The sequence below is a fragment of the Condylura cristata genome, unplaced genomic scaffold (genome assembly GCF_000260355.1).
Source record: "Condylura cristata isolate star-nosed mole 26May11 unplaced genomic scaffold, ConCri1.0 scaffold00028, whole genome shotgun sequence".
NCBI classification, from domain to species: domain Eukaryota; kingdom Metazoa; phylum Chordata; class Mammalia; order Eulipotyphla; family Talpidae; genus Condylura; species Condylura cristata.
The window spans coordinates 24,047,293-24,064,412 of NW_004567129.1; the positions used below are offsets into that span (position 1 = coordinate 24,047,293).

General features: G+C 44.1%; 1 protein-coding gene across 1 annotated transcript in view; it reads left to right on the forward strand.

The window, feature by feature from the left end:
* Positions 1 to 14,387, forward strand: part of GOT2 (glutamic-oxaloacetic transaminase 2, mitochondrial) — a 17,390-nt gene extending 3,003 nt beyond the window's left edge. The window contains exons 2-10 of the mRNA XM_004690506.2: positions 4,924 to 5,080; positions 5,969 to 6,097; positions 7,934 to 7,993; positions 8,497 to 8,658; positions 8,877 to 8,981; positions 9,629 to 9,779; positions 10,342 to 10,507; positions 12,582 to 12,732; positions 13,206 to 14,387. Coding sequence (XP_004690563.1) covers positions 4,924 to 5,080; positions 5,969 to 6,097; positions 7,934 to 7,993; positions 8,497 to 8,658; positions 8,877 to 8,981; positions 9,629 to 9,779; positions 10,342 to 10,507; positions 12,582 to 12,732; positions 13,206 to 13,328 — 1,204 coding nt within the window. The 3' untranslated portion in view covers positions 13,329 to 14,387. The remainder of the gene's footprint in view (positions 1 to 4,923; positions 5,081 to 5,968; positions 6,098 to 7,933; positions 7,994 to 8,496; positions 8,659 to 8,876; positions 8,982 to 9,628; positions 9,780 to 10,341; positions 10,508 to 12,581; positions 12,733 to 13,205) is intronic.
* The last annotated feature ends 2,733 nt before the right edge of the window (positions 14,388 to 17,120 follow it).

Sequence of the window (17,120 nt, forward strand, 5' to 3'; positions counted from 1 at the left end):
TTATTTTCTCGCCTGGTCCATTATACTCCTGCTATGAGTGAAACCATCCGGTATTTTTCTTTCTCTTTCTGGCTTATCTCACTAAGCATGATCTTTAGGGAAAGTGTTTTTAAAGTTACGTTAAGCACTATGTAGGGAAATTTTGAAGACACTTAATTTGGAAATGCTTATCTGAATACTTTGTACCTCACATCTTTTGGTTGGCTAGTCAGTATTGCTCAATGGGAGGCTCAGAACATATGTTCAAAGTGCATAGATAGGAATCTCTTTGTAGGTTGCCAGTTATCAGCATCGATGTTGTCCCTAGAACATTCTTGTTTTTAATCTCATACAAGCCCAAAAAAAATGAGAGTTCTTACAATATGGGTACAGTGTTGACCATTTTTAAGGAACAGAATAAAGAGCACAGAGGCACAAAACATGTCTGACCCAGGGTTGATCAAGTTGAGTAGCCCTGCCCCTATATTTGAATTATTTGAGATTCAGTCTTTTCATATTGCTTTCTAGTAGTCTTAAAAGCAACAACCTTCAATCAGATGTCTTCCAGAAAATTCAGGGCTGATCATTTCTGAAAGAACTTTTATGCTACATGAATTTTTTAAAACCTTCACAGATAGGGCCCTCCCTGGTGGCACAGTGGGTTAAAGCACAACACTGAGAAGCTAAAGCCACTGCAGCATGAGTTCGATCCCTGCCCTAGAGGTGACCCAATGGTGCAGCAGACCGCTCCTGACTAGCCCACTGCTCCTCTCAGCAGTGTGCTTCGATCTGCCTGTTCTGCTCCCCACTCCGTCTCTGCTGAATCCTCTCAACACCCCTGCACCTCGGATCTGTACCCCAGTTCTGTATGCATAAATAAATAATTCTTTAAAAAAAAATTCACAGGTAAGCACTGTCCTTTTGGTTAGAGGCAGTGCTTTTGTCATCTCTTGAGTGAAGACCCAGGACAGAGAACAGTCTTTTTAAAATGAAAAGTGCTTACTAGATGTTTCTATCATATGTCCTTGACATTCAAAGTATTCCTTTCACTCTTTAGCTAATGACAGTGTTGCAGATAAGCAAGTGGCTACATGTTTTCAGGGTGTGAATTGTGGGTAGAAAAAAAACAAAAGCTTCCTTAAGCATGGCTCCAGAAGTTGTTTCAAGGTATTTGTTTTTCACTATGCCTAAGCGGCCTAAACCAGGGGAAAGGGGGGAGGGGGAATGAAAAGACAGATTGTGAGTTCTGGCAACAGAGCTCATGAAGAAGGGTGATAATATCTCCTGCAACTCTAGAAAAAAACTAATAATAACTGAAAGGCTGTGACTATACTCCTTAAATTTGCTACATGCCTGCCTCAAGTAAAAGTTTCATGGTAATATAGTGAAAGTGATAGCTACTACTATGGAACACACACTCTGAGCCAGATTTTATTGAGTGTTTTATGCAAGTGTTCACTCCTTGCATCATTATAACAACCCTGCGAGATAAGTACTATTATGCCACCAATTTACAGATAAGAAAAGTTGAAACAGACGTTCAGTGGCCTAGCTGTGCTCACAAGATGGGTGAATCCATGCATCTTGCCCAGTGTTGACATTGCCCAAGGTGAGCTACTAAGAGAAAAGCCTGAGGAATCCAAAAGCAGAATAATCACATCCTTCAATAACAGAATGAAAGGTGGTACAGCTATTGAGACAAGTTTTAATTCGTCAGAAGAGCATAAATTTCACTCTACTGCCAGGGCTAACCAGCCACCCCATGTCCCTCTTGGAGCACAGAGGTGTGTAAGCACTGACTCACCAAAAGTTCAACCAGAGAACTATTATTGGGAAAGAAATTCTAATGAAACGGGTCTCTAAGCTTATCAGCAAGTGAGTGCAAAGAACTTGGTTCATGCTGAGCTGAAAGTTTGCTTGGTTGAGACTAGAGAAATAATCACTGAGAATTTGGGCTGTTTCACGCAGTGATATGGAACCTTGCTTCCCTGACTTCACTTGATAGCACCTGTCCCACCCACCCTTCACTGCCAGCTCTCTTTCACCTTTACCTTTATCCTTATAGATCACTTCCTCTTGGAAACATTCCTGAATCTATACTTCCCTCCCCTTCCCAGGATATTAATAGGTCTTGTCCTTGTGGCACGTGGGCCCTCTGTATCTTGAGTCAGTCTTTTCCACTGTACATCATTCCTGTCTAGTGCCATTTATAATTCTTTACGGATCACACCTCTGGACTAATCTGATGGGGAGGGATTATGTTTTTCTTGTCTTTCTAACCCAGCTCTCAGCACATAGAACATTTTTGGTAATTGATTTAGGAAATCAAAGACAAGAGAAGGCCAAATGAAAAAAGTTGTTAAATGATATGCTCATTTGATTAAAATAGGATTGTGCCTAAGAAATAATCTCATACCTATTCAAAAGAAATGACAGAACTTTAAATAAAAGTAAACTCATAGCATGATTATAAACAACCTTAGCTCATATGTGAGGTTTTTTGTTTTGTTTTTTATTTTATACTTAATCAAAGACATAAGAGAGTCAACAGAAAGCAGAGAGAAATGTTCTTGTAAAACCAACTGTCTAGGCAGATAACGCAGTAGGTAAAGATAACCTTTCATATTATAGGTGAAGTCATTAATCACTAAACCAAGGAAGGTTGGGCAAACTTTGTTAATGTTAACACGTTTCATAGTTTGTTTTCAGACTCAGTTATTAAAATCAGGAAAAATTCATTTGCCATTATATAGTGAATATTAGTAGCTAGGCCACACCTAAATAAAAGCCATTTCAGGTTCTTAATAATTAGAGATTTAAATATTGTATTCAGAGAGCTACAAAGACCAAAATGGTGAGAACCACTGCTTTAGGACAGTGCAAACTTTTGTTCATTAAAAAACAAAAGCTCAATGGCCCTCCCTGGTGGTGCAGCGGGTTAAAGCACAGCACTAAGAAGCTTAAACTACTTCCACACGAGTTCAATCCCCGCCTGCCCCGGAGGTGACCACATGGCGTGGCAGACCTCTCCTGACCCGCCCGCTGCTCCCCTCAGCATTGTGCTTCGTCGATCTGCCTGTTCTGCTCCCCACTCCCTCTCACCCTCCGCATCTCTGGCCTGTACCCCAGTTCTGTATGAATAAATAAATAAATCTTAAAAAAAAAACAAAAACAAAAAAAACAAAAGTTCGGGCCCTCCCTGGTGGTGTAGCGGGTTAAATTCAATCTTTGCAGAACAAACAGACCAGAATACCTTTGAGATCTTTATGATTTATAGGTATCTCCTGTGATGAAAAACTTTTCAGATTTAGACACACAAAACAAAAAACACCTTTTTTAATTACTGATACATAGAGATGATAAAGCTCTTTAGATGAACAATTTGAGACACAGGTCAAAGAGTAAACAGCAAAAAAAGCCTCACAGGTCTAAAGAAAAATGGCTACAACATTCTTAACTTTAGCACCAAAAGACAAACCAGATTATCTGTCTTCTCACCCAATAGAGACTAGATTTTTACTGTCCGCTTAGAGATCACTGAATAGTCAGAATATAACCCAGATTCAGTCATTGTTTGAGGGGTGGTGGGGAGGGCTGGCTTGTAAGTCACCTCAGCCAACCCTAGAGCAGTTGTTAGTGCAGATAAGCCAGAAGAGTTAAGATTCTATTCCTCTGGGGATCCCCTGGGAGCCAAGGAAAGAAGAGGTACACTTCCCCAGCCCTGTAATTATCTGACTGAGTCATGTCCTCTACGGGTATTAAAGGATCATACTTGAATGCAGTATCATAACTCTAATACAAGTATAAATAACAGTGCCAAGCATAACTCAGAAGTAATGAGGGTGTCCTTAGGATGTCCTAAACAGTTCTGCTGGCTTTGATACCTAAATACCCAGCCATTCTCTGCATTCCTCCCCACCCCTGCTGCCTCATTCCACCTGCCACCCTCCATGCTTTGCCTCTTGCCAGACAAGGAACCAAATTCTCCAGTGATCTTTCTGCATCTAAGCATCTACCCTTACCCCCACCTTACTCAGTACCCCACCATACCTCCAGGTGAGCTCCAGAAATGCAAGTCATTCATGTCACTCCCCTCAACTGATTAGCCATTTTCCCCAGTCCCCCAGGAAAAAAAGTTCTTTAAGAATTCTACACATTTCTTGGCCCTTCCTGGTGGCGCAGTGGATTAAAGCACTGTACTAAGAAGCTTAGGCCACTATTGCATGAGTTCGATCCCTGCCTACCCTGGAGGAGATGCACATGGCGCAGCAGACCTCTGCTGACCCGCCTGCTGCTCCCCTCAGCAGTTTACTTCATTGATCTGCCTGTTCTGCTCCCCACTCTGTCTCTGGTGAATCCTCTCACCCTCTGCATCTCTGACCTGTACCCCAGTTATGTATGAATAAATAAATAAATCTTTAAAAAAAAAAAAGAATTCTACCATTTCCAAAGTGAGGCCCAAAACCTGTATTTTCAGCAGACTCCAAATGGTGCCCTTAACAGATCTGGAAATAGGATAAGGCCCAAGCACCTTGTGAGGGTTACATAATCTTCTTGCATTTGCCTTTGCTACTATAGTTTCATTTTTTACCACTCAAATTACTTGAAATAGTCATTGCTGGGAATTTAGGTCAAGTTTAGATGACCCTAAGTATGTTTTTTATAATATTTTTACATATTTTTATGCATTTTTCTATCAGTTGCAATCCCCTGGGGTTTCCCATCACCAAATCACCCGTGTGTCATCACCACAGTCCAGTGCATTTCCCTCCCCCTGCTGTTTTTGATCCCATTCTCCACTCCACCCCCATCAAATGTCTCTGGTATATGGCTGTTCATCATTATCATTATTTTGTTGAAGTATATTTTTGGTAGATCTGCAGTGTACTTGGCAATGGAAATCTGGCCATCACAGTTACTGATATTTTATATTTCCCATTTCAGCTCTTGGTGGACCCATGTAGAGATGGGGCCCCCAGATCCCATCCTGGGAGTCACGGAAGCCTTTAAGAGAGACACCAATAGCAAAAAGATGAATCTGGGAGTTGGTGCTTACCGGGATGATAATGGAAAGCCTTATGTACTCCCTAGCGTCCGGAAGGTGAGCTCGCCATCCATCTCCTGCCTAACTGGGAAAAATAACTTTAATGAAGCTCCTAGAGCATGCCAGAGAGGATGTCCCCAGGTGAGATCAGCCCTCACACATGGAGAAGAAGAGACCAAAGAGGCAGGCCACTCGAGATTGTTCAGTAGCAGTTTTTCTGCAGGAAGCTCTGTCTGGGGTGGCTACAAGACAAGCCTTTCCTGCCTGTGCCCCGCCCAGCTCCCTCGCAGCTCTGTCAGTGGAGGCTTTAGCTGTCCTCAGCCACATGCCATCGAGATAGGTCTGATCAACACGGCATTGCGACACATTTTCTTGAGACGGCATCGGTGGCTCCACTCACCAGTGTACACTCCTTGGAGCACGGCTGTAAGGTGCATGACGTGGGAAGGGAACAGGAAGCTCCGTCTGCCAGTTTCAGCTGGCTGAGCGAAATGCGGGAGGTTCTCTTGCTGCCCCTTCTCCAGCAGACACAAACTGTTTGGCTCACTTGGAATTTCTGGGCTGTTGACTCCTTTGTAAAAATGAGAGGTGGAGCTATATGCCAGGTCTGCCCAGACTGCACTTCTCTGATTATCCTTCCAACAGGCACGGTGTCATGTTTAATACTGAAAGTGCATAGGAGGGGTAAACTTAGCAGTGACTCGTGGATACTTTCCAAGAAAGGCACTTCCTGTAAATGGCAACCCAGAGAAACTGTGTATACATCTACAAAATACTATTATAAACAGTATTTCTACTGTGTGATATTAAATATCAAGTGTCCTACTTCCTCTTTTCCTTGCCCTAACTCTCAAATAAAAAACAAGGCTTTACTTGCAAATTTAACTATTAATCAGACTAATTGGGAAGGGAGAAGAAAGTAAACGAATTCCTTTTCCCTTACAGGCAGAAGCTCAGATTGCATCAAAAAATTTGGACAAAGAGTACCTGCCCATTGCGGGCCTGGCTGACTTTTGTAAGGCCTCCGCAGAGCTCGCCCTGGGAGAGAACAACGAAGTGTTGAAAAGTGGCCGGGTAAGCGGGGCACACTGGTGTCACACGGGGTCTGTTTTTAAATTGAACATCTTCAACAGATTTGAATTGATGTAAATGCTTGTCTTGGGGTAACTATACTTCTGCTAATAATGTCTTTAATTAGTAAACTGGGACAAATTTAAGGAGTTTATAAAACACCAGTTCCGAAAATGTAGTCACAGTTCAACGGATAGATTTGACACTGCCTTTGCTGCTAGTCTCTGTGTGCTTATGTTGATTTTACTTTGAACATGCTTTGGAAGTGCCCTCGGGCCAAGTTTTGGGTCTATAATTGGCCCCTGCCCTCATGCACTGAGTTCCAACTTACATGGAAGGGCAGGAAGGCGCTCCACATGGACTGGGGCAGGACCACGGCACTCCCACGGCCACCTTCCTCTCAGGTCAGGGGCTCACAACAAGGGGGGAGACCAAGCCGCCCGGGGTCTCCTCTGGCGGGACCCTCTTACTGCGGAAGGAGTGGACAGTAAAGGTCACTGCACAGAAGCCTTTTACAGAGAGGTCTCTGCGTGAAACCAGAGTAGCCTCCAGCCCAGTACAAGGCCAGCAGCCAGTAGTGGAATGAGCACTGAACAGCCTGCCGACTGCTAGCTCTGGTGTGGCTTACTTTTGAGACAGATGAACTTTTTAATAAAAACATTTGTATGTTTAATTTGTTTTTCTGGGGGGAAACATACAAGCTAGCAAAAGTAAGTCAACATTTCTCTCCTCCCAGACCCCAAGACCAGGATAAATATACAAAAATAAATCCATAGTGATTAACCTATGGTCTAAGTCCACAAGGTAGTTAACATTAACTCAGGAAAGCAGTAGCCTCAACCCCAGGGTGAGGGAGTCATGACCCTCTGTCAGGGGCAGATTGTTTTAGTTTTCCCAGTCTATAACACCCACCCACCTGTCAACCTCTCACAAAAACTCCTGTACTTTTTGTGACCTTGCTCCATGGGGCCCGTTGGGACCAGTGTAAGTCAGGCCTCTTACTAAACAGCGGTGGCTTGTCTTTTATGGACATAAAAGGCTACGCCTTACTGTGGGTCATGGACATTACAAGTCCTACAGCTAAGTTTTCTTTCTGTGTTTAGTGAAGTCGATCCTCCAGCCATTTAGTCCCTCACCCCCAACCCCAGGTCAGAAAATAGGTTTAACAGTTGTGGCACCTTGTACTCCCGTGATACCTTAAAAAACAACTTACACTTGCTGTGGTTTCTGACTCATCTCATAAATTGACTGACTTGAAGAAACAGTTTCTCGGGCATTTTCCCATTACCTAGAAGCGGGATATTCTCACATTCTGAAAATCCACAGAATGGGACCTCTTAGGATCACCTTTAAAATGTGAAAATAGCACCCTACTGTATACTTGTTAACTAGTGAGGAACTTTCATGTTCAGAAAGTCATCAATTTTATCTAATTCTAGAGTAATTTTTCATACAGTGACTATTCTTTGTGTCTTCTTTTCCTCTATTTTCACTCCTTTTTCATATTGGGGAGGGGAATTTTTGAGCCCTGAAAATTTCTCATGTTAGCACAGCATGATTCTAATAACAACCATAAGGAGTTAGCTTCTGCCTCCTGCAAAGAGCTGAAGAGACAGCTCTTTGGAAAACAGGTGATGAGCCTGTCTGTCAGCAAATGGAGAAATGAAACAATTGAATTGTCTTGTTTCCAAATGTTTATTTGGAACATTGTCTTTAGCTTCCGAAGAAGGAAGACACTGACTGTACAGAGGTCTCCTCTGTGGGTGTGTCCCCAGTTTGTTAAGGTGTGGGCTTGTCAAGAGCATTGTAGCTTGCTGACTGTGGGTGTCTTCCCTTCAGTATGTCACCGTGCAGACCATTTCTGGAACTGGGGCCTTGAGGATCGGAGCAAGTTTTCTGGTGAGTCTGGAAAACTCAGAGAAAAGCTGTAAGACCACCTGTCAGTGGAAGACGGTGGGGTTTCTAGTTGCATCTATATTTGCACACCTAGAATTAGATTTCCTTGTCACAGAATTGGAAGATTGCCTGTTCTCTGGAATCAGGGGGTTTGGGGGCGGGGGGGGAATGGGAGTGAAAGGACTTAGAGAAAATTACAAGGACAATATTATGGTGCAGGGAGGAATGGATGCTATTACTGAGCATACAATGTCACTAGGAGCTTTTATAGTTTAACACATTTAAACTGTGTGAAGGAGATCAGTTAGTTATTTTCCAAATGAAGAAAGTAGGGCCTCGACAGGCTCTTAGTCACACACCATTGTGAATACCCAGCACAGGCCACTGCTTGTTGGTGACAGACACAAGCGGAGTTTCAGTTAAGAAAACTACTGTCAATAAAATACAACAACATCTTGTTGTTTCTCCTTTCTTCATTTTCCATTTCCTCTCACCCCAACTTTTAGCAAAGGTTTTTTAAGTTCAGCCGAGATGTCTATCTGCCCAAACCATCCTGGGGAAATCACACGCCCATCTTCAGGGATGCCGGTATGCAGCTCCATGGTTATCGATACTATGAGCCCAAGACCTGCGGCTTTGACTTCACAGGTGCTCTGGAGGACATTTCAGTAAGTGTGGCTGGCAGGACGATGGGGCAAAAGGATATTTGTGGAGATTTGAGTGCCACAGCTAGATCTCAGTTTCTAACTTAAAATACTGAGAAATAGCTAATTCCCAGTCCTCTGTTTATCTCTGTAATTTATCAAATAATAGTGACCCTGTGGCATTTCTGGTAAGGTCTTTCCTTTAAAGCTCCCAAATAATCTCGTGGTGCTTTTCTCTTTAGAAAATGCCACAGCAAAGTGTTCTTCTCTTGCACGCTTGTGCCCACAATCCCACGGGAGTCGACCCTCGTCCTGAGCAGTGGAAGGAAATCGCAGCAGTGGTGAAGGTAAAGACGTCAGCTGACTGGTGACAGGCCTGTATTTAGTAGCCAGCCTTGGAAGCTTAGCTCGGTGAAGCTGACAAGTTAGAATTGGTTAGCTGAAGCCTGTATGAAAGTCCCATGTCTTAAGTCACCTGCAGAGAGCTCACTAGCTTGGCAGCTCTGTAATTGAGGGTATGAGCGGTTTGGACATCACCCACAGTTCTGCTAACCCTGTGGTTGCTGTCTGTACATAGGCATCTGCTGACCCCGGGAGGCTGCCGGTGGTGCTGTGTGTGCCCCGGTGGGTGGGTACTTGTTCATCCTTTTGTTCACTTTGCTGTGCCCCCACCTGCCCTTGCCACTCTCCTTGGCATTGCTGTTATCATTCACAGGGTCAACTGACGGAGGCACTAGTCACGGTTCTTAGGAGGACGCTACTCGTATCATATCCTGTGTGACAGCCAGTTTTACTCTTTTAGTTTCCCATCCTTTACATTCTGTCAAATCTAAGCTTCTGACAGAATGAGGTTATTCTCATTCAGTGCATCCAGAGAGCACTGTCAAGGTGAAAGAGTTGTAGTAACACATGCTCCCAATGAGTACAAATAACCATTTGGCGCATCTTCAGAGAACTGCCTAAAGCTCCAGTCATCTTTTCTTTTCCTCCCCAGAAAAACAATCTCTTTGCTTTCTTTGACATGGCCTACCAAGGCTTTGCCAGTGGTGATGGCAACAAGGATGCTTGGGCTGTGCGCCACTTCATCGAACAGGGCATTAATGTTTGTCTCTGCCAGTCCTATGCCAAGAACATGGGCTTATATGGTAAGCTAAAGACCCAGTGTGGTGTGTGTTCTGTGGAATCTTAAGTGTTGGGAGAGGATGCCACAAAAGTGTAGGCTTTGATGGTAATGGGGTCTGTCTGTCTGTCTCCATCCATGTTCGTCTGTCTCTCACATCCCTGTCCTTCTTATCCAGAGACAAAAAAAAACTGATCTAGTGGATTCTAACTTAGAATCCACTAACTTAGAATCCACTAGAATCTAACCTCTTAGCCACACCTTCTGTAATATCCCTGATTCCCTCCAACAAACAAACAAAAAATGATGGTGGCTTCTCTAAATAAAAAGCAACTAATTGATGAACCATTTTATAAAATGAATAAAATAGAGACCTTTAAACACTGTTGAGTACTCACACTGTTACATCTAGGCTCACCATTCTGATGATTGCAACTTTCATAAGAGTATCTTTTGGGGGAGCTTCTGATGAAACAGATGACATACCACAGTTTGTGTGGCAATTTAAAGTTGTGGATTTTTAGTCACGATTTCCTTAACAATTTAGGCAGAAGGACTAGAAGACTCAAGATCCGTTGTCTTTTCAGGTGAACGTGTGGGTGCCTTCACAGTGGTCTGCAAAGATGCTGATGAAGCCAAAAGGGTGGAGTCACAGCTGAAGATCTTGATCCGCCCCATGTACTCAAACCCCCCTCTCAATGGGGCCCGCATTGCCTCCACCATCCTGACCAGCCCTGACCTGCGCAAACAGTGGTAAGGCACACTGCTGTTCATAGGAGGCATTGCAGCTTCCCTGGTCAGCACATGGCAACATTGTTTTTCTACCTTAAATTAATTTTAGGAACATTGAAGTAAACAGCAACAGTCAAATTCAGGACCTTCTTTTCAATGTAATAGCCCCATATTAGCCTTAACAAAAAGCTAGTTCCTTTTTAAATTATTCTCTTTCCATTACAAAAGGACTATGTGAGAACATTCCAGAAAGTTTGGGAGAGGGGGCCAAAAAGTTGACCATGACTCAGCTTTTTTTCCTTTGCTTGCTGTTACAACTAAATATTTTTAAAAGTTTTTGTATTTCTGTGTGTGTGTTTTCATATTCCCTAATGGTAATCAAGACTTTTTTTTTTATTATTTTTTAAATATTTATTTATGCTTCCAGACCTGGGGTACAGGCCAGAGGTGTGGTGGGTAAGAGGATTCACCAGAGACAGAGTAGGGAGCAGAGTAGGCAGATCTACTGAAATACACTGCTGAGGGAAGCAGTGGAGTTAGACAGGAGAGGACTGCTGCGCCGTGTGGGTCACCTCCCTCGCAGGGATCAAACTCGTACTGCTGTGGCTTCAGAGAGCTTCATAGTATGGTGCTTTAAGCCATTGAGCCACTAGGGAGAGCCCAAAACTCTTTTTTTTTTTTTTTTTTTTTATTCATACAGAACTGGGGTACAGGCTAGAGATGCGGATGGTGAGAGGATTCACCAGGGACAGAGTGGGGAGCAGAACAGGCAGACCTACGAAGTACACTGCTGGGGGGAGCAGCGGGCGGGTCAGGAGAGGTCTGCCACACCATGTGGTCACCTCCAGGGCAGGCGGGAATCGAACTCATGCGGAGGTGGCTTAAGCTTCTTAGTGCAGTACTTTAACCTGCTGTGCCACCAGGGAGGGCCCAAAACTCTATTTTTTAATGTGCACATACACGTTTTACATGTGCAAAAATGATGCATCTTTAGTACTAGATGGTAAAACATCTTTTCCCTTGGACATGTCACAGTTAGTGAGCAAGGCACACGCACTGTTGCTGCAGGATGGAGTAGACTAAAAGCTAGCTAAGGGGGTGGGGATTCCAGGGGGACTGCACAGCTGTGTGAAAGACTGGCGTCTGAGGCCAGGGAAGATTGTCCAGAGGAAGCAAGCCGGGGTCGTGAGAGGATTGCCTTCCCCAGTTCCCAGATAAAATTAACCTTCTCCTCTTGAGCTCCCAGCAAAGCCCTGTACTACTACATACCTTGCCTTGCTTTGTTGTATAGTTGATTTTTTTTTTTTTTGGTAGGTTTGTTGCCAGCCTAAAGTGTAGGGTTTTGTTTTTTTTTTTTTAATTAAGATTTATTTATTTATGCATACAGAACTGGGGTACAGGCCAGAGGTGCAGGTGGGTGAGAGGACTCAGTGGAGACAGGTGGGGAGCAGGACAAGCAGATTGATGAAGTATATTTCTGAGGGCAACAGCAGGCGGGTCACGAGAGGTCTGCCACGCCGTGTGGGTCACCTCCCTGGCTGGGGATCAAACCTGTGCTGCTGTGTCTGCAGCAGCCTCATAGTGCTGTGCTTTAACCCGTCACACCACCAGAGAGAGCCCCTGGACAGTAAACTTCTAAAGGCCAAACCAGGTCTCAGTCCTTCTTCCTCCTCCACACCGAGCACGTGGCTTGGCCTTGTGAGAGTCACAGTGCAGCTTGTTACCTGTGAACAGGCAGGATTGTTTCTACTGCCCATGTCCTGTTTTACACTTTAATCCATAGCTTCTGTCTCTCGCAGAAGGATGGCGAGCCTTAACCGTTACTAAGTTTTAGTCATTGGTTTGTTTTTAACAAACAGTGTATCTTAACTGTTTTAGTTGCTGATCAAAATAGTATTCTGATAAATAACAAAATGCTCTGAAGTAGCTTTCTTTTTAGACCAGTGACAGCACATGACACAGGCAGGCAGGTAGTTAAAGCATATCATGGGAGTGGACAGGGAGGTAAACGCTGAGCTGTGGCTTCTCAGTGCTTGGCCAGGATGCAGCTGCATTTCAGGAGTTTGTTTTTTGTTTTCTGGGTTTTTTTTTACAGGCTGCAAGAAGTGAAAGGTATGGCTGATCGCATCATTAGCATGCGGACTCAGCTGGTGTCCAACCTCAAGAAGGAGGGCTCCTCCCACAACTGGCAGCACATCACTGACCAGATCGGCATGTTTTGTTTCACAGGGCTAAAGCCTGAACAGGTGAGTGGACACCAGCTCCCCCATAGCTGGCTGGCTGACCAGTCTGTGCAAACCAGAATTTCTCATAGGTGACCTACCTGTTCAGGGTTACCTGTAAACATTATTTCAGAGAGCTTTCAGGTAAAGCAAGTGTGCAGCATCCATTTATTTTGTTCCCTCACCGGTGGCACCAGAACAAACAGGAAACTAATTATAAAAGGAGCAGCAGCTACTCTGTAGCTGGATTCTGCATCTGTGGCTCTACAAATGCTGACTCTAAGGTTTCTTTTCATTGCTTCATCCTTCAGAACCATCATCCCATTTGAAAACAGCTTTTTATTTCTCCTTTACACTAGCACACCAAATTTGGGTGTGGGGTTTAAGTGGGAAAATAGAGCAGCTATTGTTTTTTATCCTTAAGGGTTGGCTCTTCCACCGGGCCAGAGAGACCCCTGCCCTGGCCAGGCGGTGCCTGAGCGCCTTTGTCTCTGCAGGTGGAGCGGCTGACCAAGGAGTTCTCCATCTACATGACGAAGGATGGCCGCATCTCTGTGGCAGGGGTCACCTCTGGTAATGTGGGCTACCTCGCCCATGCCATTCACCAGGTCACCAAGTAATTTCCTGGTTAGAGGGAACAGAGACAACCTTCCTGTCTGAGATTCACACTGAGAAGGGGGGTGGATGGCGATGAGCAGCTCATTTCCACAAGCAACCACAGTGCTTAACACTCAGCGATTGAACGTGTTTCTCGGAAAAGAACATGTAGTGAATAGGGCAGAGGCCTCTGTGACTGGTTTCTGGAACTTTGTGACTCTAAACCAAACTCCCTCATCCTTTTATCTTCAGCTTTTCTGAAAGTTTACATGTACAAAAAAGTAATAGCCCCCAAATGACCCTTTTGATCATGCCATTGCAATATTCTCAGAAGCTTTAACTGCAGCACTTCGAGGTGCTGGGGGTTCCTCTGTGGATCCATGAGAAATAGCTCCTGGTAGAGGCTTCGGGAAGAAGACCTAGTTAGACCTGACTAACAAATCATGTTTTATGAAAACCAGTGCGTTGGCCACCACTGCAGCATGGAAAAATAAGAGATGCTGCTTCCCATCTTACCTAAATAAAAATGAAAGAAGGCTCTTCTTTTCAACATCCATGGGCATTTCAGTGTCCCCCTCCTCCCTTGCCACTGCTTCTCTTTCTCTTAGGCACAAAGCTCTGTAATTAGCCTCGCCTAGATTTTCACCCTATTCCACTGCTTGATTGACCAACAAACCCATCCTATAGGGTTTACTTGTTTGAAGAATGAAGAGCATAATTTACTGCTCATCCCACACCTTTCACCCTTCTCATCAAAAAATAGCAACGAGTGGGTAACGGCACTGTATTTCGGCATCCTCCTCAGTGACTGTTTAATGAGCTCATCGGGCTGTTGCCTCTGCCCAGCCGGACTTCACACCTTGGCTCAGTGCTGTCGCACATGCACCTGTCCTCACCCTGAGGTGGGCGGCACAGGGGAGGACGGGGAAAGAGGGGACTCCGGCTGTCGTTCTCACCTGTGTGTGCTGCCAGCTGGGCTCAGGCGCCACCCTTTAAAGATACCCACCACCTGCTCTAATCATGTAGACTTCTTGAAGCCTGGTTTCTCTGTTACAATAAAGTTACTGTAGACCCAGCCACCATCCACTGCGCTCTGTCTTTTTCTTTAATTGGGGAAGGGGGTGGAGGGAACATATGTCCTAAGTGGAGCAAGTCCTGCTGACCATAGATATTAACAGTGAGTATGAAGTATAAAAAGTGATGCAAACTGAATGTTGAGCACAAGGGAAGTGACAAGCACAGTGAAACCGAAAGCTCAGGGTCACAGGTCAAATGTGTTTCCATTTTAGCAAAAAATTTCAAATTCAGAAATCCTGATTTTTATGGGGTCTGGTGATGCTTAAAAGTTTACAATTTAGCTTTTTAAAACTGCAAAGTGCATTTGCAAAATGCAAAGAATAAATTGCCAGGGTGCCGCCTCTAGCGTAAAGCCATGTGCTGTCTGCATCTAGCACTGCACCTGCCCGGCAGCAGGCCGACACGGTTATCCTGCCCCCTTTCTGTGCAAAGAGCTGTTCAGGCCAGCCAGGACTCAGACCATCTAGTGTTGGAGCAGATTGCGGAGGAAAACAAGTTTGTTCCCTTGCATCTCACTTCAGGGGCCAGAGCACAGTGGGGTCGCTCCTAGTCCTTGACTTCCATTGCTAATAGAGACATCAAGGTAGCAAAGGAAAATAAATGGTTCACTGACACCTTTGAAAAAAATCCCTCAAATGGGAACAATAAACATTGGGCAGATGATCTCTTAGGGACTAACTGCCTGACGTAGGCAGCACTGCACTGTCTCTCTGTGGAGCTGCAGAATGGTTGCAAGCTGGCTGCCAAGACCTTGGCAGCAAAAAGAACTTGACCAGCTGACCTTGTTATTTTTAAACCTGGGTATTGCCAGCTCACCATAGACTGTCCTGTTCACCACTGGAAGTCACATGGCATGTGGACCCTGACGTTTTCTCATCAGCCCAGGTGGATTGCCTTCGGCCCTTCCAAGTTTCCGAGTCTGGGTGTCAGATACCGATGGTCTCCCACCTGCTGGAGCTGCCCAGAAAAATAGAGCCTAAGGCAGAAATATTTCCAAGTCTGGATTGTTTAGTGTAGGTTCCTTGCCCTTACCTTGGCAAGCATGTAATCTAATTTATATATTTTTTTAATCTAAAAAGAAAAAAGAAACCTAGGTGGTTGTGGAGATACAGCTCTCACATTGACTGGTCTGGGTACAATCAAACTAAATGCCTCAGGCTTACATTTTATGTCCAGCTTGAGAATTTTTAAATTTTTTTTTCCTTCTGTGTGAGAATTTTATTTTTCATACAAATTGTTGGCTCAGGGCCCTCCCTAGTGGCACAATGGGTTAAAGCACAGCACTGTGAAGCTAACCACAGCCACTTCAGCACAAGTTCCATCCCAGTCCAGGGAGGTGACACAGCAGACCTCTCCTGACCTGCCCACTGCTCCCCTCAGCAGTGTACATCATCCATCTGCCTGTTCTACTCCCCACTCTTTCTCTGGTGAATTCTCTCACTGCCCCTGCACCTCTGGCCTGTACCCCAGTGTTTGTATGCATAAATAAATAACTCCTTTAAAAAAAAAAAAGAAATGAGGTATTATCTGCTCCAACATGGATGAACTTTGAAAACGGTGTTAAGTGAAAGAAGACAGATACATAAAGTCCCATTCTATTTATATAAAATGTGAACAAAGAGCAAATCCATGCAAGCAAAGTGGATTAGTGGTTGGTTGCCAGGGACTCGGGGGAGGAAGAAATAGGGAGTGACTGCTAATGGTTACAGGCTCCTAGGGAAAGTGATGACTTTAGTGATTGTAACTGAAAAAGCACTGTATTTTGACACTTTGAAGAGAGAAAATTTCTGATGAAATTCATAAATCTCAAAGCTATATTTTAAAAACCTGCAAATAGCTCAGAAGTCCTTCAACAAATGATTAGTTAACAAACTGGTTCATAGACACCATGGAATACTACTCAGTAATAAAACATGCACGTTGATATATACAACTTGGCTGTGTCTTGGGGGGCATAGAGCTGAGCAGAAAAAGCTACTCCTAAAATGTTAGAAGCTGAAAGATTTTGTTTACATAACTCTTGAAATAGTGAACATTTTGAAATGACAGATTAATGGCTGCCAGAGGTGAAACAAGGAAGTGCTTGCTGGAAGGAGGTGACTGGGTAAAGTGCAACTAGGAGGATCCTTGTGGTGATGTAAATGTTCAGTGTCTTGAATCGTGTATAAATTCCTATACACAATTAAATTACAGAATGAGGGCACCTGGGGGTGGGGAGCCCTAAAAATTACAAAATGACACCCACTGTGATTGTACATGTAACAGGAACTCTGAATATGATCAGTGCATTGGTCGATGTCAAAGTCCTGACTGGTATTGTACTATAGTTTTGAAAATGTCACCACTGAAGGAAACAAAGTAGATAGTACACAGGATCTCTTCCAATTATTTCTTATAGCTGTTTGTAAATCTACAGTGGTCACAACATAAATTCCTCTGATGCACGCTCAAAGTTGAGAGCAAATTCTCCTAACAGATGAGGACACTGGAAAGCTGGGGATTATATGACAATTTATAAGTAACAAGGTTGGTAACACAAACCAAGGCTCTCCTTCATTCAGCGGGTACTTAGATGAATGACTATAATGCCTCAGAAACTTCTAGAATCTAGGCTCAGGTCTAGAGATCTGGACAGTATTCAGACTAATCTTCTCTCTCCTAAAGCCCATGACTTTAGGAAGTCGCCAGGCTCAATAAAAGGGAAGCCAGGGTCGGATGTTTCGCTCAAAGCAGAAGCG